The sequence below is a fragment of the Fukomys damarensis genome, unplaced genomic scaffold, assembly GCF_012274545.1.
Source record: "Fukomys damarensis isolate Sample0158 unplaced genomic scaffold, DMR_v1.0_HiC HiC_scaffold_10, whole genome shotgun sequence".
Taxonomy (NCBI): domain Eukaryota; kingdom Metazoa; phylum Chordata; class Mammalia; order Rodentia; family Bathyergidae; genus Fukomys; species Fukomys damarensis.
The window spans coordinates 1,997,790-2,019,764 of NW_022900922.1; the positions used below are offsets into that span (position 1 = coordinate 1,997,790).

A 21,975-nucleotide genomic window follows, 5' to 3' on the forward strand; every position below is an offset into this window, starting at 1 on the left:
AAAAAAAAAAAAAAAAAAATGAAAACAACAACAAATTCCCATGCAGGGAACTGGTGTGACAAAGGACTTTTGGGTGGACTTTGTAGGTCCCTGCCTTGCTGCCAGACTTAGATTTTCAACCCCTCCATAAAAAACCTTTGATGCTTCCTCACTGTCCACAGCACAAAGTACGAACTCTCTTGTTTGGATACAGATTCTTTATAAAATGATTGATCCTGGCCTATCTTTCCAGCTTATTTCCTGTGTTCCCCTCCCGATGATAAACTCTAAGGTCTAAGCCTCCAGTTCCTTATTCTCCAATTTCCAGCTTGTGCACACCCTGCCCGCTTTCTCCCCACTAACTGCCGTCGGCCCTTCGTGTCTCCTTTCCGGGAGGCCATTCCTAGCTCAGTGGTGAAGCCGGGCCATAGCTCCAGCCCGTGCTCCTCTGACACTCGCAGTGCACGCACCGCTGCCCTCCGAATCCGGGGGACGCTCCTGCCCTGGGCTGCTTTCCACCTCTGGGCTCTGCAGCTGCCGTTCCCCTCCCCTGGAACGCTCTTCCCTGGTCTCCAAACCCTTCCGCTCTAAGGCCCGGCCCCCATTCTCTCCTTCACGCGTAGAGGACGCAGTTCTCGGCTGTGCGTGGATATATCCGTCCGTCTCAGTTCGCGGGTTTCGAGGGCAGGAATTATTTCTGTGGGGTTTTTTTTCATTCTACATCTAATACCCGTAAGTGTCTGGCACATAGTGATGCCTGAAAAATGTTTCCTAGCTAAATGCACGGTGAATAAATTGCCTTCCTGTCACACTAGCCTGGCAGTTCCTCAAATGACTGTTCCTTGTCCTTACCCAGCCCTAATGTGATATTCTGCACATGGTAGGCATTTAATAAAGTTCTAGTATCAGCTGTATTTTCTCGTGTTAGCATTGTGACTGTCTGCTGTAACTGGTGAACATATGAAAGACAGAGAGAGACAGAAAAGTAGGAACAAAGAACTAGAGACCACACAAAAGGACAGTAAGAGGCGGGGAAAGAGAACAGAGTTAGGTGATTCAGAGACAAGAAGGAAGCTCAGGGGGAAGGAGAGAGAGACAGGAAGGGGAGGAAGGGGAGAGGGCAGGGATGGGGAAGACCCGCTAGCAAAGGATGCGGCCACTTTCTGCAGCCTGACCTTTGGCACCCAAGGCAGATGGTGCTGAGAGTGGCCTGGCCGCCAGACTGCTGCATCGGTGACCTACATCCCTACCCCTGCACTCAGCAGTCGTAGGTGGAGCCCCAGGATCTGCACGGGTGGCCTCAGCAGGGCTGCTGGCCACAAGGAGCTCTTGCTCCTTCCTTCCACTCAGCACAACGATACCCAGCGGGAGCACTGTGTCATCCCCTCCAGAAGCATCCAAACCTCTGCAAGGGGCTGTCTGGGAGCCCAGTTCTGAGCCCCCAGGGCAGGGGGGCGCTGGCAAGGCAGCAGGGGACAGGCGGGGAGAAGGCGCTGGCAGAGACTGTGATTTGTTTCACTGCGGCATCCCTAGTGCTAAAGGCCTCGGGAGGGGTCAGCCTGGCTCTCTGCTGGTGTTTTTCCCATCCTGAAGGATATTCTGCCCTAGAAATTCTGTTCCAGTCTCTCCACCCTTCTCCCCTGAGCTCAGCAACTGAGATTTCTTATGACCTTGTAAGGCTGCAGCTGTGACTTATCCTCGTGTGCACTGAGGGAAGGCGGGTCGGCAGTCACAGTTGCTCCTTCTCACTTGTGACAGCGCTGCTGGACTGCCTCCCACCCCATCCCAGAGGGGTGCGGGCAGAAGTTATTGCTGCTGCCTGTGTCCTCCACCCTACATTAACACTTCCCTGGCCTTCCCCTCCCCTTCCACGAGGTGGCCATTGCCGAGCTCTGCCGAGCACAGAAGGCTTGGGAGAGAAGAGAGGTTAGTGGCCACATAGCAGAGTTAATGCAAGCGGCTTTACATGGGTCTTTCTGCACACAGTGTTTATGTACTAAAGATTAGCAGAAAGAAAACATAGGCAGGCTCTGTCCAAGAATGCAATCCAGAAAACAGGGTTAGCATATTCCAGAAAGATCAGAGGGCGCCCAGAGAGGCAAAGAACGTGTCAAGAGAGCCTGTGGGGTTGAACTAGAGTCCTCCGAGGGTTCCCTTCAACCTGAGATGAAAAGGTTGTAAATAAGAAGAGCTGTAGGCTCTGTGGATGGACAAGGCAACCTCCAGGCATCCTCAGTGCCCTTCCCAATGAACAAAGAAGATACCAGACACCGCGGGAATCCACGTCCCCTGGACTCCTTCCTGCATCCTCAGAGCTTGGAGAAAGACCAAGGATTAATCATACCTCCAAGTTAGTGTATTAATGCATGAGCACAGGAGACTGTGGCAATGTCCTCCTTTCCTTCCTAACATAGGCAGGAAAATCTGACCCTTGTGTGCTTTGCCTAGAGCTGCCATGGAGATGAATACAGCTGGGAATACCAGTGTGACCAGGGAGTGTGGCAGCAGAAAGCATGCTGTGGGCGGTCACGAGGATGGTTCCCAGGAAGCTGCGTCCTTGGGTGTCACCGTGTTCTTAGACAGGACCGGGGCTTGTGGGGTGAAAATGAGGAACGGAGGAGAAGGGTACCCTCAGCACCTGCTGGGTGGTGGGGATGCAAGGGGCACTCAGGAAGTCTGGATGGTGAGTGAGCAACTCCCGGGCAGTGAGAAAATCGAACCTCTGTGCCTCCAGAAAACACAAGACGTGCACAGGAGCCTGCTTTTTCCACGAGCTCAACCAGCCAGAGGCCCAGTGGGCTCCCGCCAGCTTCTGAGAGCTCCAAAGCACAGTGGGCAGGCGTCTGTGGGCCCGCTGCTGAGGTGCAAACACTCTGCCAACGCTTGTCCATACAGATACATGTAACCCAGAAAGACCCTTAAAACCCCAGAGTGTGTTTGCAATTAATAAATGAAAGCAAGATCCACGCGTCTCTTGTTAGTTGGGGGGTAAAGATGTACCTTGGCCTGGACAAGATTCCTTCTAAGCCCAGCTATTTAGAATTAAACAAGATAGGGATTATTCTCTGCTTCAAACTATTTTGCGGTGATGAATTCCTTATCTTACATGTACCTTTCTTGGATTAAAAGAAGAAGAAACATTATTCCCTTTAAAAATGGCTTAGTAGCTCATTCCAGCTCTGTCTTAGGGTTACCGTTAAGTAAGTCTTTTAATCACCTCCATTTAAATTCTTCAAGGCACAAGGTGGGACATAAATAAAGACAAGCAAGCTCTCTGCTTCTGGTTTTTCATCCAGCAATACAGCTAACAGTGGTCCTTATTGGTCTTGTGGATCTTTGGGAAGGAAAACTACTTAGAAGTCCCCAGTGTGCCTGTCTGATGCAGAGCTGAGCTCCTCAAATGCATCCCCTTTGTATCTTTCACTCCCAGGGAAGACGGGGTCCAGAGGTGGCTCTGTGCTGTGTACTATGGGCCCTGCATTAAGCTACACTCAGGACATGAGAGGGACCCTCCCCTTTTCCCTGCATCTTCCCTTTAAAACTGTGCCCAAGCAGCTGCAGGCTTTTGGCACAGCCCTTGAAGGGCTAAGCGTTCCACTGTGGCAACTACCATGTCGTGAATGATGAGAAAATGCTTCCCAAGCAGAGAAGCTTTATCTAATAAGAGCCTCACAGAGAGCGCTCAGTGGAACCCATGAAAACCCCAGCCACTCCCCGCCCTACCCCACGACTCCATCAGGGAGCCACTGACGCAGCTTTTCTCAAATATCTGAGTCCGTGTCCAACCACACTTGACAGGCACTACACTGAGGGCTTTTGTACACAGACCCCAGGTTGTTAGAAATGGGACAAGAGATCCCACGACATCACAGATGAATCCAAGTTTAAAGGAATCAGTTACTAGCTGCCCTATATCTTCCGAACAATTGTGAGGCTATTTTCCTACCCACGAGTCCCCTTACTCACCTCCCTCTAGAGTGTTTACCAAGGAGTTCACATTTTCCCTCTCATTGGCCCACGCTGTCCTTTTGAATGAGCTCAAGAGAAAGATCCTTTAATGTGCACACCCTAAAATAATCCAACAAAGAAATCAGACTTTCTGAAAGCCTGATTAGAGCCATGGGAGGGGATAGTGATCAGCAAATATATTTGATAAAAACAACCCTAAGTTTCTGGGATATAAGATTGAACAAGAAAGTATGCCCAAGACAAACTGGCTACAGGTCAGCCTTCACTTTTTCAAAGGAGAGCAGTGCTGATGGATTCCAGCCTAGAAAGGGGAAAGCATGTCTATACAGCCCTCCTGTGGGCCCTTCCTCTTCCTTCAGGCAGTGCCCGAGCCCTGCTCCTTGGTGAGAGGCAGAGTGGGTCTGTGGTCATGCCATTTGAAGAGACAGACAAAAATAAAAACTGGCCTGAGATTCCATCAAAGTTTGCAGAAGATTCCCATTGTGCCTTAAACCCCTTGTCTAAACCCACAACAACCAGAATGCAAATGCCCACCGTCCCATCATCAGCTCTGGGACCTCTCCCTGCACCCCATGGGCACCATCCAGGGCTCTGCCCCAGTTCACCTTGGAGGGAAGAACAGAGTGGCCCTGACTTGCTGCCAAAGGTGAGCAGTCCATGGGCATCAGCTATGTTTCATTTGGGGTATTTAAGACCATGGTATTTCCAGATCACAGAAACGTAATCTGTAAAAGACAGCATCACCTTCTACTCCACAAGACTTCCAATGACTTCAAGGAAATGACCCTGAAATTTATAACTGACTCAGCAAGTACTCAAATTCTTTTGAATCTCAACTTTAGGATCAAGGCAAAAAACTGAGTGAGAGAGACTATTTTTCCATCATACTTTTTCATCTATATCATTGTTACACTTAAAAATATCCAGCAACAGATTGGCTTCAGAAAAGAAGCCAAAGCACTACAAAAAAAAAAAAAAATGCTGTTCCAGTGCCTACAGTATATATAACACACCAAGAAGTGCAATGACTGCAAGATGTAGTTTCTTCTTGTCACTCTCCCAGGAACATCTCCTGAAATGAACCACCTTCCATAATTTATATCAAGATTTTAAAATTTAAACTTCAAGAATCAGAAAGCAACCAAAAATGCTATCTCTATCAATTTTGAAGAATCTTGTTAAAAGAAACTAAAACTATTTTTCTATTGACCAAAATATTCTTTCTGGAGAAATAGCAGAAACTAGCAGCCTTTCTTTATCTAAATAGAAATTTGGGATAGAAATATCTTCCAATATTTTGAAACAACTTAATGAATGCTAAATAATAGCCTAGAGTTTCAACTATAAGTAAATATAGAAAACAGTCATCATTTTTCTCAACATTTTAATACTCACATTATTATGAAACATATTTCTTTAAGCAAAACCACAGAGTACTCATATTTAAAAATACATGACTTTAAGCTAACATAATTTCATGTATTGTTTGGATGCGAATTTCTGATGTTCCTTGAAGGAAGTATTTAAGTGTTAGGTGATAGTGCAACTCTGATTTGGATCACGCATTCAAATATCAATGTGTTCAATCTGTGTACAATAGAAGATGGTTATGTCATCATAGCAAGATAAAGAGCATCTTTATAGTAAAGGTTAGGATCTAAATATGAACATCACTTCAAGTTTGTTTCTAAACTAGAATATTTCTGGGGCTGGGATATAACTCAGTGGTTCCGCCTCCTGCCTTGCAAGCACAAGGACCCAAATTTGATCCCCGGTACCAAAAAATAAATAAATAAAAATAAACTAGAATAATTCCTAAAGATTAAATTTTACTAAATGCAGCCTTAACTTTTAAAAAGGCTTACTAGGTTTAGGTATGAGAATTTTTTGGAAAAATAAACATAACTAAATCTCATTAGTCTTTGTGTTTGCCTGACACTGTTCTACTTATAGCTCAGTAACCCCACTATACACTGGATCTCTTTTTAACCCCCAGCTCATATGAAGATTAATCCCCTAGTGTGTAGACATTGCTTTGCCACAGGTATCAAACATGCACCTAATAATTTTATTGTACATTTTTCCTTTGATTCTTTATGACATATTTAATATATCCCCTTTGCATAATTGATTTGCAAATAAGGCTCAGATTCTTTTGCACTCTCTTCATGGGAGATTAGTGCTCAAGGAGACCTACTCTCATTGTGAACTCCAGACTTCTCCCTCTCGCCAAGAATATAACTTTACCCTTGGTCACCTCGCCAAGACTATAGCCTCCATGGGTTCTGGGTGGTTGTTCCCGGGAACGGCTTTCTGGTCTAACAGGAAGTAAACAAGATGATGCTAAAAAAAAAAGTCCGCCTCAGTGTACAAAGTTTCTTCATAGCTGATGGCTCCCGTCCGCTGTTCTGTCATGCCTACTCATTCCAGGGATTGAGTTCTTGGTCTCCGATTCCTGACCTAAACCCACACGTTTATACTGCCCAACTGCATGTTTGGATTCTGGAACCCCGCCTCTTTCATTCTATGAATTCTTGTTTGACTCTTGGACTGCCTTTGACTCATTTCACTTCCCCTAAATCTGAGTCTTTATGATTCCTGTTGCCCTGGCTTACATCCTCCCTGTGGCTCTCCCTATAAATTCCCAAGATGGGTCTTGACAAATACCGAGAACATAAAACTCAGAGATACGAAGAGCTGTGAAAAAGCCATAGTAAATGTAAAACCACAGAACAATTAATTATGTAAGAAGTAAACACAGTTTACCAACAAATGTGGCTGTATAAACAAAAAATATTTAAAGGAAGTACAGCAACCTTGCCTAATGCAGAGAGAGGGCAATGATAGATATCCCTGTGCTTCTCCCGACTCGTGTACTCCTGAAATCACTGAGACTGGAAATTTGTGTTGCAGGAGGAAAAGGATCGACAGGCAGATGAAGTTTATTGTTAGCAATCAGTTACTTTTTTTGTCTGCCTTATTCACACTAGGAGATGGGACCAGGGCCACGGGTGGGTTCAGAGTACAGGAGGCAGAGGTCTCCTTCGATAGACAGAGAAGAAGGGGAAGGGGACCTGACGCCACCTCCTGTGTTGCCTGGCTCAGCTACCAGGAGAGGAAAACCAAAATGGACTCCGAGGCAATGTTCTGTCCAATGATTCAAGTTGTCTATCGGCACTTTTCAGATATGCTGCAAAGCTCAGAGACCTGAGCTGGAAGCCAGGATAATTCCAACATCCCTCACTCAGTTTTTCCCCTAAAATTCCACCCTCCCATGGCACCCAAACCCTTGCTAGGTTTTTTTGTTCCAATCTAGGACCTTCCCCAAACTACATAAACTGTCTTCTGCGCACTTCTGAGTCCTCGAAGTCTCCAATTCCCTGCTGCCTCCACCCAGGCCCGAGATGAGCCCAGCCTTTCCTCCCGGATGTCTGCCTTATTCACTTGGCCTTTCAGTCTTCTAGTTCAGGGTATAAATGTGCCTCAGAGAGGTGTCTGGTCACCTTCGGCTCATCAAATCATTCTTCTGAGATTTCAGAATTCAACACACCTGGGAGTAAGATCTAAATGTTCATGCTCCAGTGGACCAAGTGCTCCTCTCCACGTGTTGAAACCCTAACCCAAGGTGATGGTATTGTAAGGGGGCCTTTGGGAGGTGACCAGATCATGAGCACAGAGCCCTCGTGGTCGGGATTTGTGACTTTCTAAGAAGGGCTCTGTCTGTGAACCATGAAGAGAACCCTCACAAGACACTGGACCTGCTGACATCTTGCCCTTGGATATTCGGCATCCAGAACTGTGAGAGATAAATTTATATTGTTTATAACCCACCTGGTTTATGGCAACTTTATCAGTTGTGGCAGACAATGATACTGACTCTGATACATTCACCTTTCTAACCTCTCTGGAGGAGGTGGCAAGTGATATAACTTGTCAGACTGTCGAAACTTGCATTATGACTGCACCCAAGCAAAAGAGGCATTTCAAAGTAGCAAAGGGACATAGGGCCTGAATCCGTGATTGTGAGAAACTCCTTTCCTTTTGCACCAGCTCAGAGGGACGATTCTTGGAGGTCGAGTACCAAATGCCAAGTGTTTGTGGGGCGTGGAGGTGACAGCTTTGTCCTCGCAGAAGTACATCTGCCCGAGCCCGACCCCAGGAGTCTGCCGATGAGTGTCAAACATAACACGACTCTAGGCTCTGACGGCAGCCTTGCCTTTGCCATCTCTGAATCTCGATCTTGAAGACACCAAGCTTCTATACAGAAACTCCATATGCGCTCCAGCGTCAGCCCCTAAAATGTTCTCCCTCCCGCACTGGGTACAGCACACAGCACAAAGTAGGTCCCATGCTGCAGGCTCCGCAAGGTGCAGAAACTGCCTCTGGAGGTCGTGGTCGGTGATCGTGTGAGAGCTTTGCTCACGGGAGACGCCCTCCCTCGGCTGACCATCACCCACGAACAGCAGCTTTACAGAAGAGACTTCTATAATTGTGCTCCGTCTCCTCCCTGCAAACCCTCCTCACTGATTTTAGAGGCGCAGCATCCCCTCTCCTCCCATGAGAATCTCACATATGTGGGGCTCAATCCTTGCCTTCTCATCTCTGTTTGTTTTTTTTTCCTCTCTTTCCCCATCCACAAATCCCAGTCTCTGCTCCATCCTTATTCACTCTGCAGCCACTGTTTCTGCTTAGGGTTTCCTCAAGTCCACATCTCCAGGCTTGGCTTCTCCCCGAGCCTTCCCACTGGACACTTTTTATAAGCCCACTGTCATTTCCAACTTCGTCTGCCAAAAATCTTGTACATAATGTTCTTCATCTCAAATCAGCTGCTCCTTCGGAGTTCCATGGTTCCCACATCTTAAGACTCCTTCTTCTCAGTGTTCTGCTCCCCTGGAACGGGGCTGTGCTGTGCCGTGGGTTGTGAGCACCTTCTCTGAAGGGCTCGATGTGGGGAACCCCGAGTAGCCTCCACTCATGTCGTGACCCTTCAGGAACTTCCGCTGAGCACTTCTAGGTAGTTAATGAGCCCTGTATAGGTAGGCTACCAGAGAGCTCCTCGATTACAGGGGTGAATAAATCCAATCTCCAGCCCAAATGTCTCTGGCTTCATCTGAGACCCTCGGTTATAAGGGAGCCCTTACCCCACCGCCTGCAGAGAGCAGCCCAGTTCTGTCATCATCTCACACCAGTTCTCCTGTCTTCTTTACTGAAGGTGTGGTCTTTAAAGAAATCAACTGCGGGCATGGGTCTCACCTCAGGTTCAACTCCCCGCCTTGGAGGACCCACAGTGTCATCTGCTGTTTCCACGGGAGCTCTAAGATTGCATACCTAAGACACAGAGACTGGCACCTCTCCTGGGTGGGGACATAATTAACTCAGGTCCTCCTCGCTTGCTTTCCTCCTTAACCTTACACTCTGCAGAGTGTACCGGGCTTGCTCACCAGCTCATCTCAGCACTAAAGACCGTTCCAAGGATCAAGGAAGTGAGGAAAGTCTCCAAGTCCTCTAGTCCAAAATACGGTCCAATACTTCAGGCTAAACATACTCATTCCTGTTTCAGGCCTTTCTTCATCTTTTTCCCCAACCAAGAATTCACTCATCCCTTCCTGCCGAGAAAGTTGTATTCCGTCTCCCAAGACTGGTTCCTTCTTATTCCAGCCCTCCGTGCACCTGTTGCTACCTCAGCTCCTCCTCCTCCCAGATTCTCCCCGTTACCCACATGACAGGACGGATTTGCATGATGTGCGATTGTTCCACATTTCTTCTCCCCGGAAAAATCCCGAAGTCCTTTACTAAAGTCACTTATTTGAATACTCTTTTTCTTTTGTCTCCATGTTGTTGCTCATGCTACCTGTCTCAGTCTGACTGGATCCTCTCTGCCCGCCTCTCATTCCATCCAATCGACTGACTTCTAAGAGACCTTGAAGAGTCGTTCAACGCTGCCTGCCTCTGAGAAGCACCACCCCTGCCGCTTTACCCTACCTCACTGTGCAGTGATGGGGCCTCGCATATATCTACTGGCAAAGCCCTCGTACAGTTTTGTCTGGGTTTTCCCCCCTCTGGGCTTCTTGAGAGAAAGGCTCTGTTTTAGTTATCTTTAAATCCCCGATGCCTTTCACCTCTCCAGCAGCACATGTTCAATGTTTCTTTCATTTTCAGAGACTCTGAAGTCTGGAGTCCAAGCCAAGATGGGAACCTGAGGAAGAGTCAGGTATCCTGAACAAGAGAAGGGTAGCCGTGCTGTCTGGCATGGGCGGCTCTTAGGAATTTCACCCAGGGGCAATTCTACCCGCCAGCCAAGGCTCTGCAGCCCCCGGGGTGACAAAGCTTTCTGATACTCCGCACTTCCAGGTGTTGACTCACTGAATTCTCTTGACTTCCGGTGCTTATCTCACTGTTACTCATAGCAAGGGTTCCTTTCAGCCTCTATCTAGCCCTTTTCAGAAACATGTTGCCAATGCCAATTTGAGATTTGAGTGCAAAATTAGGAAACCTGGAAGGGAGAAGATGGGCTTCTCTGTTATTTGCTGCACTGTGCTTTCAGACACTGACAACAGCCCTGCAGATTGAGCAGGAGAGAATGCAGGGCCTCAGCATTCCACATTGTTAAGTTTTCCTTTGTGCGATAGCCACACAGTACCTACATTCAGAGATAAGTATTCAGCATCGTGCAAGCACGGTCTCATTTGGGTAGTTTTTAACTGCCTTAAACAAAAAAAGAAACTTTGTTTCAATGGGTGCCTTGGATTAATTTAAAATAATCTGGCACAGCAATTTTTTTTCATGAAACTGTAAGTCCAAGTCTTCATTGATGGTCTAGGACAAAAAATATTTTGACTTCTGCCTGCCATTTATTACCTCATATTCTGAGTCAAAGACAAAATGCCACGTCTTCCGTGCCCTGCCCCCAGTCCTGGATCTCTATTTTGAAACGTATTCTTGAAACATGCATCAACCAGGGACACTAGTTTGGCCAGGGCAGCTCAGAGAACAGAACAGACACGGGGGACTAAGATGAGCCTCGTGACACACTGGGTAGTTAGTGCCTGGGGGAGACGGGAGTGAGCAAACAGTCCCACACGTCTTACCTTCTACCTCAGGGGCGGCGTCCGGCGAGACCTAATGTGGTGCTGTGCTTGCATCCCTCCCGCCTTTGGAGCCATCTGTTCTGAGCACGCCCTCCTGAGGACACTGCAGTCCTTCACGCCCTTCTGGATTCCCCGGCCCCTGCCTACCATTCTTCCCGTCTGCTCAGGGAACTCCAGGCTGCCTCCTCTGATGCCCGTTACCTAAAAGCTACTTTCTTCATATCCTAACAGCTTTCCAGGGGCCTCTTTCGCAGTGGAGCAGGCCCACCTCACCTGTTCTGGAGGAGGTCGGCCAGAACGTTCCCCACACAGAACACTCCTACACTTCCCTCACCACATAACGTGTCTCCACTTTTCTAACCCAGATTAGACAAAAGAATGAAGCCAGCATCTCTACACGTCCGTGTGTGCCTAACATTGAACACTCAAGGGCTGCTCGTTAATTCTGTGGACTGGACTGGAACAGTCCCCTTAGGCAGAAGGCTCAGGGCAGGTGACTCCTGTGTGCACTCACCTGAGAGCACTCTGCATCTCATTATTTGGCGACAAGAAAAGCAGAGCTTCAAATTTTGCAAGGTGCTTTGAAATTAGGTTATTATCCAATGTCTAATGTTACAGTAAGGAGTTTAGGGTGGGGTTGGTGAGGACACGAGTCCTGACTTTCTACTCATAGCACTCACTGTTTTATCGCCTTCCTGCTCATCATCCTCTCATCTACATGGTGGAAATGGTAAGGTTTACTTCCTTGGATTGCTTAAAGATGAAACACAAAAGTATACATAAAACCTCGGAGCGCTGGGCAAATACCGATCACTCAGTGGTATTTACTGCGCTTTCAAAACCACAAGGTAAATGTAACGTTCATGTGCTGATAGTTTTTCAACAAATATCATTACCTTCTATGTATTAGGTGTTGTGTTAAAAGCTGTGAGATAAACTCTAATGATCAAAACCATGACACTTCCAAACTTACGGAGTTTACGAACTGTTCATGTGTAAGATTATACATAACATGTCCAAACTGCACTTGGGAGAGCAATTTTGAACAGCAAAGAAGAAATGCTGCCCTAGAGTACAGAACAAAGTCCATGAATGAACTATGCCTGGCACACACATCACAATTCTTTAATGCCCCAATCACACTCATTTTACCTTGGCAGTGACAGATACATTATGTTTGCTCTTTACCCTCTAATACTGCTCACCAAGTAGGGAAAGAAGACGACCTTCCAAGAGCCATGTGGGAACCTAGGATTGGCACAGAATGCAGAACAAATCTGGGGAAAGTTACTACATGGAAAACACCTGGGAAATGATCCACTAGTCTAGTCACTGCTTGGTTGCCAGAGATCTCTTTGCCAAGCTTTCTAATATGAAGGTGAGCCTAGTACATCTAATTATGTAGATTAGGGAAAAGGAAGAGAAGAAAGTGTGGGCTTCGGTCAAGGAAAGCAAAGATTAGCGGGAGAGCACCCTCTGCAAATCACCGTTTGCATCGCCCACGCCTTTCACACGCAGCTAACAGGAAGAAAATCCAATCGCATTTTAACCCCTTTTGCTCTTCTCAGTTCCCGCTCGCCCTGGGTTTTACAAACTCAAGTTGGGAGGCGGAAATCCTGCCCTGTGCATCCTCAGAGCCATCTCTCAACATATTCATCCACAGCAGGCCAAGCACCAACAAACCCTCAGGAGGCCGCTGCTGCTCCCAAGCAGGGAAGCCCTGGCTTCCAGAGTCACATTCCCACCAGATCAGAACAGAAAATGTCAGCTGCACACATCTTCAGAAGCTCTGGAGGCCGAGACGCCCTTTACTAGCTATGCATTTTAAGACTGAATGAGTTTTAAAGTTCTTTTTAAATCAGTTGTTCGAGGCATCACTAAAAAGCATAGGCCCAACTCTGATAAACACAGCGCAGCCATTCACCTCCATGGAAGATGAGGAAGCCTAAATCCCCAGAATCACAGCAAACGATCCTAGGTAGAATCCAGGCGGACCTGTGCTTGTGCTCGTTGTCCCCTTCACCAACAGACCCAGCATCCCAAGTCTCCACCAAGAGCCAGCTGAGACTCCATTCAGTGCCCTGGCTGTAGAGGAGCTGTGAACCGCAGAGACAGTCAGCAGTTTTCAAACCCGCTCAAGGCAGCACGGGGCTTTAGAACTTGTTCGGGCCTGTGTTTGGCCGGTCCAGGGTGGGTCCCCTGGACACAGGCCACGCTGGAGCTGAGAAGCCAGCAACGTGCATGCCAGCCTGCCACCGAGTGAGAAAGAATGGGATTTCATGTCCAGGGGAGAAGAGAGGGGCGAAGAGCAAATGGCCTCACATCTGTCACTGCAGTGCTTTATGAAGTGAGGGAACGCCAGCCTTGCACAAGGCAGCCTTTTCGGCTGGGTCTGAAATGAGAGGCAGTATGGACCTTGCGCCCGTTTATGCTGTGCCCAGCTGCACAGGAGAGCACCGCCTCGCCACATGACGGCTTATTCTCCTCCATCACACCACGGTTTTTAGGGAATGGGTTTCAGTCAGATCCGAGACCGAAGCCAGGCCCCTCCATATCTTAGCCAAGTTGTCTACCTTCTGCCATCAGTAAAATAGCGATGGCAACCAAGTGACCGTAAAGATGAACATCCCCTTATGTCCTAACTCAGGTAATACTATTAGCATCACCAACAGCGCACTGGAATGCTCCATGCTGTGTCGTTACGAAGTGGTCACATCACTAGGTAGATTTAGGAGACTCTGACTCATCTCATTGCTTTTCTCTATACAATCTGAAACAATATTTCCAGGGGGCTACATGGTAAGAAGATTCACTGTCTGGTCAGAAACAAGATTCCCAGCACTGGAATGGACTGCATTCGGGGTTGAACCTGAAGTAACCTCAGACACCCAACAATGAGAGTCTTACAAGCTGCTGTGACCTCTGGGCGACTAATGGCCTCTGAGTGAAAATACAGTAGATGGCACCAAGCACTTTTCCACTTTAGCATTTCTTAATTCATTAGGAGAATTTACATATTATAACTGTGTTAAATTCTATAATGTAGTAGTACTGAAAGTGCCATTGTAAGTAATTTACATGATTTAAGGCTTGAAACTACAAAAATAAAAATGGTATTTTCATCTACATTTATTTAATTACTATCACATTTGGCCTTTGTTCATGAGTTTATCGAATCTTCTTATTTCTTCACTGTGGATTGTTTCATGTTTTTTGTTCATTTTTTAAATGCAGGATTGATCTGTAACAGCTCTTTGTGTAGTAATGATAAACTCCTTCTTTCATATAATTGTCCAGCCTTTTACTGACTTTGATTTTTTTTTTAAATTTAGAACAGAATTTTAAATTTTATGTAGCTAAAGTTACTTATTTTTTTTCTTTGTAATTACTTTCATTTTTTACTTGTAGGTTCAGAAAATGTCCCCTTAATTCAAAACTAGTTAAATATATGCCTATATTTCTTGCATATCTTTGAGTCTAGTTCACCCTTTTAACCCTTTAGTCCATTTGAAATTCCTGCTGTGGTAACGGGCTTCAGTGTTATAAATTGGTACAGTCTAGAAAATGTTTTTGCAATTTATCAAAACTCACAAATGTCACAGGAAGGGAGGGGGATTGAGGGGGCATTGGGATGAAATAAAATAAAAATTTGGTATTCTGAACCCCAGTGATCCAATTTCTATGAATCTAACTCAGGAGAACAACTGGGCATTTCACCAAGGATTTCCATGGAGAAATAGTCATTCCAATGCTGTGTGTCATGGCAAAAACTGAGACTGACTTAAAAGTCTCTAATGGGTGGGGGAAAAGTAAGTTTTCCACAGCTATCTTCTCCCATTAGCCATTCACATTTAAATTCATTTAAATTAAATTACATTAAATTAAACTGAATTCATTGGTTGTAGCCGCTACATTTCCAAGTGTTCAATAGACCAGTGGCTACTGTACTGGACAGCACAGGTTCAGAACATTTATTCTTACAGAAGCTCTGTTGGAGAGGATGCTCTGTGGCAACTAAAATCAAGATTTAAAAGAATATTTAACAAGATACATTTATGATATGATGGTAAATCAAAACATCAGAACAAAACATATTTGGTGGTAACAGAAATGAAGGTTACTTGTAGTAACTTTAACCATCAATATCTTTGCTTTATGCTTGTCCAATGGAACATATATCCTGTCTTTGTGAAAAATTTAAAACAGAAGAGAGGAGAAAAGAAACAGAGAAGAAAAGGAAAGGAAGGAAGGGAGGATGGAAAGAAGGAAGATGAGCAAAAGGAAAGGGAAAGAGAAAGGAAAGAATCTGAAGATATAAAGGAGGTATACATGAGAATCAACATGTGACAAACGCTCAGTAACCATTCGTTATTTCAAAATCCAAGTGGACTTGTCATGCTACATACATGTAAGACCTAATGAACATAGCATTCTATGGCCAAGAGAGGCCTCAAGGAACTCATGATTATTCTTTATCTACATCTATTATCTGGACACCAAAATCATACAAACAATTTGGTCAGCAGATGCCACTTAAGAACTTGTAGTACAGAAAGCTAATAACTTTACAAAGTACTTGGTAAATATAGAAAGGCTGTGAGGACTCTCAAATATTAATAAATAATCAACCTCAGGGCTGGAGAGTTAGCTGAGTGCTGCCACTGCCTGCCTTGCAAGCCCAAGGTCCCGAATTCAATCCCCGTACCAATTAACAAACACACAAACAACCTCTATCAAGATGTACTTCATTTGAGTGTGATTAAAACTATGGGAAAAACTTGAGAAACTTGTAAGCAATTTGGACTCAGCCTTCCACTCAGAACAACTAAAAAAGCAGACCGTACGTGCATAAATTTTTTTAAATCTTGAAAGCATCAGAGAGTTAACAAAACAGTGAAAAAACTATCTAGGATAAGATGAAATTTTAAAGAAGTAAGCTAAGCATTTCAGATCACTTTCTTTTAAAGGCTGTTTGTCAAAGCCAAAGAGATGTCAAAGTCCGAGCATCACTTTTGCACCTTTGAGTGCCAAAAGCTGAAGTCCAGAGTCCACCATGGGTGGATGTTTTAGTGCAAAACAGAAATATGCCAGCACTGGAAAGGACTACAGACCAGTCTTGAGACCTCTGGGGTGCAGAGAAAACACTGAAGCCCTGAAAATTGACTAAAATGATCCCAGATTTTAATTTCCCCTGTCTCCAACAGAAACAAGCCAAAACTTTCTCTAGATGACCTGACCATCATCCCAGGGCTCGAGCTATTTCTACAAATTTTTAAGTATAAATGTCCATCGCACAAGCGAAGATACCTGTCCACACAAGAAGAGAAAACACAGGACCATAAATACAGCTCCTAAAAGATTCAAGAGTTTGGATTTACCAGACATAGACTTTAAAACAACTTGGAGGGAGGGAAGGAGGGAAATGGGGTGGATAAAAAAGAACTGAAGAAAAAAAAATGGAAATAAAACTTTTGCCAATGGGAAGGGGACCAAGAGGTGGAATAACCAGGGAGGGATGGGAAGGGTACAAGATGAAAGAATTAAAATGGATTATGTCAATACACTGATTCCCACAGAAGTGCAATTATTATGTACTGCCAACATGCACTAATAAAAGTAAATAGAATAACGAGGTGTATTGTACTTGAGAAAATAAAAACACATTATCAAAATGTTTATATTATCTGTAAAATAACGAAATATACAGCAGATATGAAAAAGAATGAAATAGAATTTCTAGAAATACCAAGTAAGTACAATAAATTTAAAAACTCAATGGGTGAGTCTAACAACAGATTAGATATATCTAAAGAGAATATTTGTAAACTGGAGGATAGGTTTTGAATGAAGCATGGAAAAGCAAGAGACGGAATGCATAGGAGAGAGCATGAAAAACACAGAAGTGAAGAGTCTTTAGGGTTGGGCTCACAAGCCAGGCGTGGTGGTGCATGCCTGTAATCCCAGCACTAAGGAGGCTGAGGCAGGAGGATCGCTGTGAGTTCGAGACCAGCCTGGGCTACATAGTGAGTTCCAGGTCAGTTTCAACTACGTAGTGAGACCCTGTCTCAATAGCACTAAGGACTAAGGAGGCTGAGGCAGGAGGATCGCTGTGAGTTCGAGACCAGCCTGGGCTACATAGTGAGTTCCAGGTCAGTTTCAACTACGTAGTGAGACCCTGTCTCAAAAACAAAACAAAAACAACAACAACAAAAAAGATTGGGATCACATAAGAAAAAGTGAGCAAGGGCCAGGGATTTAGCGCAGTGGTTCCACCACCTGCCTTGCAAGCGCAAGGACCCAAGTTTGATCCCCGGTACCAAAAAGAAAGAAAGAAAGAAAGAAAGAAAGAAAGAAAGAAAGAAAGAAAGAAAGAAAAAGAAAGAGAGTGAGCAAAAGCATTTTCAGAGACTGTAACTAAGCACACTTAGGAATTCACAAATTCATAAAGTCCTACTACAAACTTCAGGCAGAATAAATAAGAGATGCAGGCCTAGAACCATCATCTTAAAGGTACAAAAAATTTTTTTTTAAACTAAAGACAAAGAGCAAACATTTTTAAACAATCAAAATGAAAATACCCCTCAGAGGAACAGCAGTTAAAATTTTTACTGGCTTTTCAACAGTAACAAGTGGCACTTGTGAGAATAGAATTTCATGCCCAGTAAAAATACATTTCGAGAGTGAAGCAAATCATTTTCCAGGCAAATGAAACTAGAAAAATTCTTCATAATGCACCCACAATTTAAAAGATTTTAACCGCATTACTGGTGTTCTTGCTGCAAAACAAAAGTAAACCGAACAAAGTCAGAGATGTAAGATGGAAGGAAAACCAATAAAAATAGAGGAGTTGGCAAGTTGGACTTTGACCAAATGGGATGTTGGACAGTTACAAGGTGTTTTAGAGGGTGAGATTATCTCTGCCTTTATTAAATGCAAACTATATTTAGTTATATTCTGAAAGAAAAGTTATCTTCACATTACATTTTGGAATGTATACTTTTGCTGTTTGGGGGTCAAGGCAAGCCAGACACGATATGAGAAAAGATTGACAGCTTTTACTACACGATTTTGGAAGTATAAACGAACAAAGAAAGAGTTTATAAAGTAACAGACTGAGATAAAACGCACAAATTATTAGCTAGAACCATATTCAGCCACATGTGGGGTGGGACCTCTAGGTAGACACAGGTGGCACAGAAGGTTCTCATGAGTCTGAAAAAAATAGAGGATGAATTTAGAAATAAAAGCCGAAGGATCTCAGTTTTGGATGAATTTATAAACATGATCAGCTGGCAACAACAGCCCTCACTTTACATTGTGTGTTACAATTTAGATCTAAAATATCCCCCAGCTGTGCCCTGGATCTGGAAGGCGGTTGGATCGTGGGGGCATTACAGCTGCCAGGCTGCTAGGAGGTGGGGTCTGGTTGGAGGGGGGTCACTGGGGGAGTGGCCTGGGGGAGCATAGGCTCGCCCCTGGCTCCTCCCTTCTCTACTTCCAGCCGCCGCCGTGTCCCTGATTCTGCTCTGGAGCCAGGCCATCTGGACTGAAACCTCGGGCCAAAATAAACCTCTCCTCGTTGAAGTTGTATGTGTCCCGGTAACATGAAAACGGCTAAGACATGATGTGAGCTGGAGACATATTCCAAATTCCAAATCCCAATATTTATGATGCCGGAGTAAGGTAAGGAACTGCCAAAAGGTAATCATTTGTTTTGAAAAAAATCATAAGTAGTTGTATTTTCAGGATAATTTATTATTTTTTTAGGGTAATTTAATATTTGAGCCCAGGTTACACGGCCCTCAATGCCCCTTCCAGCCCTGTACTTCTGAGATTCATTGTAAATTCTCATGAGAATTGTTCTGAGGATGTGCCAAGGCGGTTTCCAGGGATTCTACTCCACTGCTCTCAAAGGGATCGTCACCGAACAGAATTATCCTGTCAGCAATGGTACCGAGTGGCCATCGCACCGTATTCCTGTCTCACTCGCTCTGTCTGCTCTGCCAGTTTCTCCCCTTCCCCAAAAACCATGATACTAAAACCATAGCTTATATCACTGACATCCATGGATCGATTCAGGAATGTTCCTTGTTGGTAGGACAAGGTGGCCCGGTAAGTGGACATTTGGCATCAAGTGAGTTTTGTTCACAAGGCTGATCTTTGTCCTTGGAAAGATCGAGAGAGGAAAGACCAGGCAGTCAGCACTCACTTACCTGCTGGAGCTTGGTTCCTACCATAGAGGCACTGCTGTCGAGCACAAAGACCACATTCTTGGGTAAAGGAGGAAGGTCTTTAGGAGCAAAGTAGTGTACAAAATAGCCATTTAGAACCTGGTGGAGGAAAAATCAAGTAAAAATGGAGGGAAATCACCCAGGATCTTCTAGAGCTCAGAGATGGCATGGAACAGATTAGGGTCACATTATACATGGTCCTGATCCTCCAAAGAACTGATTGCTAATTAGTCTTTATAAGGAGAGAATCATCTTTTTAAATTCTATTCATTGTGGGCTGGAGGTGTAGCTCAGCTGAGACAGCTTGTCTAACATGTGCAAGGTCCTGCATTTGATTTCTCAGCACTCGAAACAAAAACAATTACTGATCATAAAAACCAGTTCAACTTTAGTTTTCCATCCCCTTTCACTTTTCTAGTTGAGAATCCTGCTTCTTGAATTGTTTAGCTTTTAGCAAGCATCTTGCCCGACATCGAGGTTATCTATATTCCAGGTGCACATTAATTCATTTTAAAATTCCCACCCTATCTCTAGAGCAATAAAACCTAAAGGGAAGTAAGTTATAGAACAGTTGCTTTTAATTAAAAGGGACAATGAACTAAAATTCTAACCTCATCTAAAACACCGTGGGGAAAACTTATAGATGTCATTGGCTGCACAGATTAATGGAGCAGGAAGTAGGTATCCTTAGGCTCCAGCAAAAGAGTATCAGAATCTCTCTGAAGACATATCATGGGTTAAAACATTTACTAAGAACCAGAAAGATCTTCTGCCCTTAGGTAAGTGTTGGAATCAACATTTCTGAATCTAAAGAAAAACATCAAACTATGAAATACCAGCACGGAACCCATTACCTGGATGTCCCCGACTCTCCGCTCCCTCGTCACGTCATAGCGAATGATGAAATCTCCCAGAATTCCATTCTGTGCAATCTTGGCCTGTTGCACCACATTCGGCTTAAAAACAATGTTGGCAAAAGTTTCGTTTTGGTTGATAGTAGTAGAAGGAGGAGGCCCAGAATCATCTGCAAAGGAGAAATAAACATAATTAATAACTGAACCTACTTTTTGCTTTAAAACAAAATTTCTGGCATAGACACAAAGGATGAGACTTCATCTTGTTGCCTGTTTGCAGTCCACAGGATCTTCTGAGACTCTGTACTGTTAATGGATTACAGTGAAAGAGACACGTTGTCATCAAATCAACCTTCATGACTCCTGTTTAATCTTTTTCTTATGAAAAATCTTTAAAACACACAGAAGTGGAAAGAATAGCAAAACGAAGCCCTCATCTTGAATTTCCGCATTGCTCGCCTGTAACCGTTGTACATTTTGCTGATTATTTGCATCTATTCTGAGATCACTCGTTTTCTTCTAGAATGTTTTAAAAGAAATCTCAGACACCATGCTTCATCCACAAATACCTCAGTGTGTATCCTACCTATAAGTACTTTTTTCTGCCATAGCCACAAAACCTTTATCACAAGTAACACGATTAATGTGCAATGCCTCACTGCCATTCAGTAGGAAGAATTTACTAAATTTCCCAGATTCTCTGAAAGAATTGTCATCATATGGATGAATCGAGGTCACAACGAAGTCTTCACATCGCACTGGGTTTGTTTCTCGAGTCTCTTTTCATCGATGTGTCCCTCCCGTCTACCCTTCTCTAGTGCTATGTTGGTAAACACTGCTTATTTTTTTCTGTGTGATTTCTCACATACTCTATAAATGTTGTTCCTCCTTTCACTTGGTCCTCTCTCCTGATGATTTCTGAACTTGGTTGACATTTTTTTTTTTTTCAGTACCAAGGATCGAACTCAGGATCTTGCCCTGGCGAGGCAGGTGCGGTGCCAATGAGCTAAGTCCCCGGCCCTGGTTGCCATTCTAATGTTAGGAGCAGCGATTAAAAAGTACTGATGCCCAGGCCCAGAGATCCTCACGTAAGTGATCTGAGACACAGCCTAGATAGCTTTGGGACTTTAAGAAATTCTCCATATGGGTAAAATGTGTGGCTACGGTTGTGAAGCACAGCTCAATCCTCTGTACTTACTGGTGCTCTGGGAGTGAGAGGTAGAAGCCTGATTCCATCCAGGTCCAGTGCTAATGAACCGCTTCCTCGGTAATAAACCTTCCTAGATCCCCTCATTAGGGGTGCTCCACGCTTTCTATTCCAGCATTAGAAGGTGCGCAACATCTCCATGTCTACTTTCAGTGATAAAAACACTGACAGCACGCAGGTGTCGTCGGCCTGACCCCTCCCACTATGAAGTCGGGTTTCCACATGATAATCTAACCCATTCTTAGTGATGCCAGGTCCTCCAGTTCACTGAAATTGCAAGATGACCACTTCAGTTTTGCCATCACCCCTTGGAATTAATCGTCCCATAAAGGAAACCTTTCCCTCCTCATTTATTCCTTTCTTTGGTCTCGTGTACGGCTTGCCCAGAAAGCTTACGGCTCTTTACAGAAAAAATCAACCCCAAGGCCCTCCCAAGATGAAACGAGACAAATGAGAATTACAGAAATATTATGAGGTAAATGGATTTGATGTGATTTACAAAAAAACCAGTGTAATGGTAGAGCAAGCAAAAAGGACCCAATTTTTAAATCCCTAACTTTATCACCTATTAGAAGACAGATTTGGGAGATCACCCACCTTTATAAATCCAAAAACACCGATCTATGTGCTTAGCGATAAAAATCCAA

At 44.5% G+C, this 21,975-nt stretch overlaps 1 protein-coding gene across 1 annotated transcript in view; it reads right to left on the reverse strand.

Moving 5' to 3' along the window:
- The window catches only part of Itih5 (inter-alpha-trypsin inhibitor heavy chain 5), an 82,178-nt gene that overhangs the window by 25,651 nt on the left and 34,552 nt on the right, over positions 1 to 21,975 (reverse strand). The window contains exons 6-7 of the mRNA XM_033761814.1: positions 20,122 to 20,291; positions 19,250 to 19,366 (exon numbers count right to left, since the gene is read on the reverse strand). Coding sequence (XP_033617705.1) covers positions 19,250 to 19,366; positions 20,122 to 20,291 — 287 coding nt within the window. The remainder of the gene's footprint in view (positions 1 to 19,249; positions 19,367 to 20,121; positions 20,292 to 21,975) is intronic.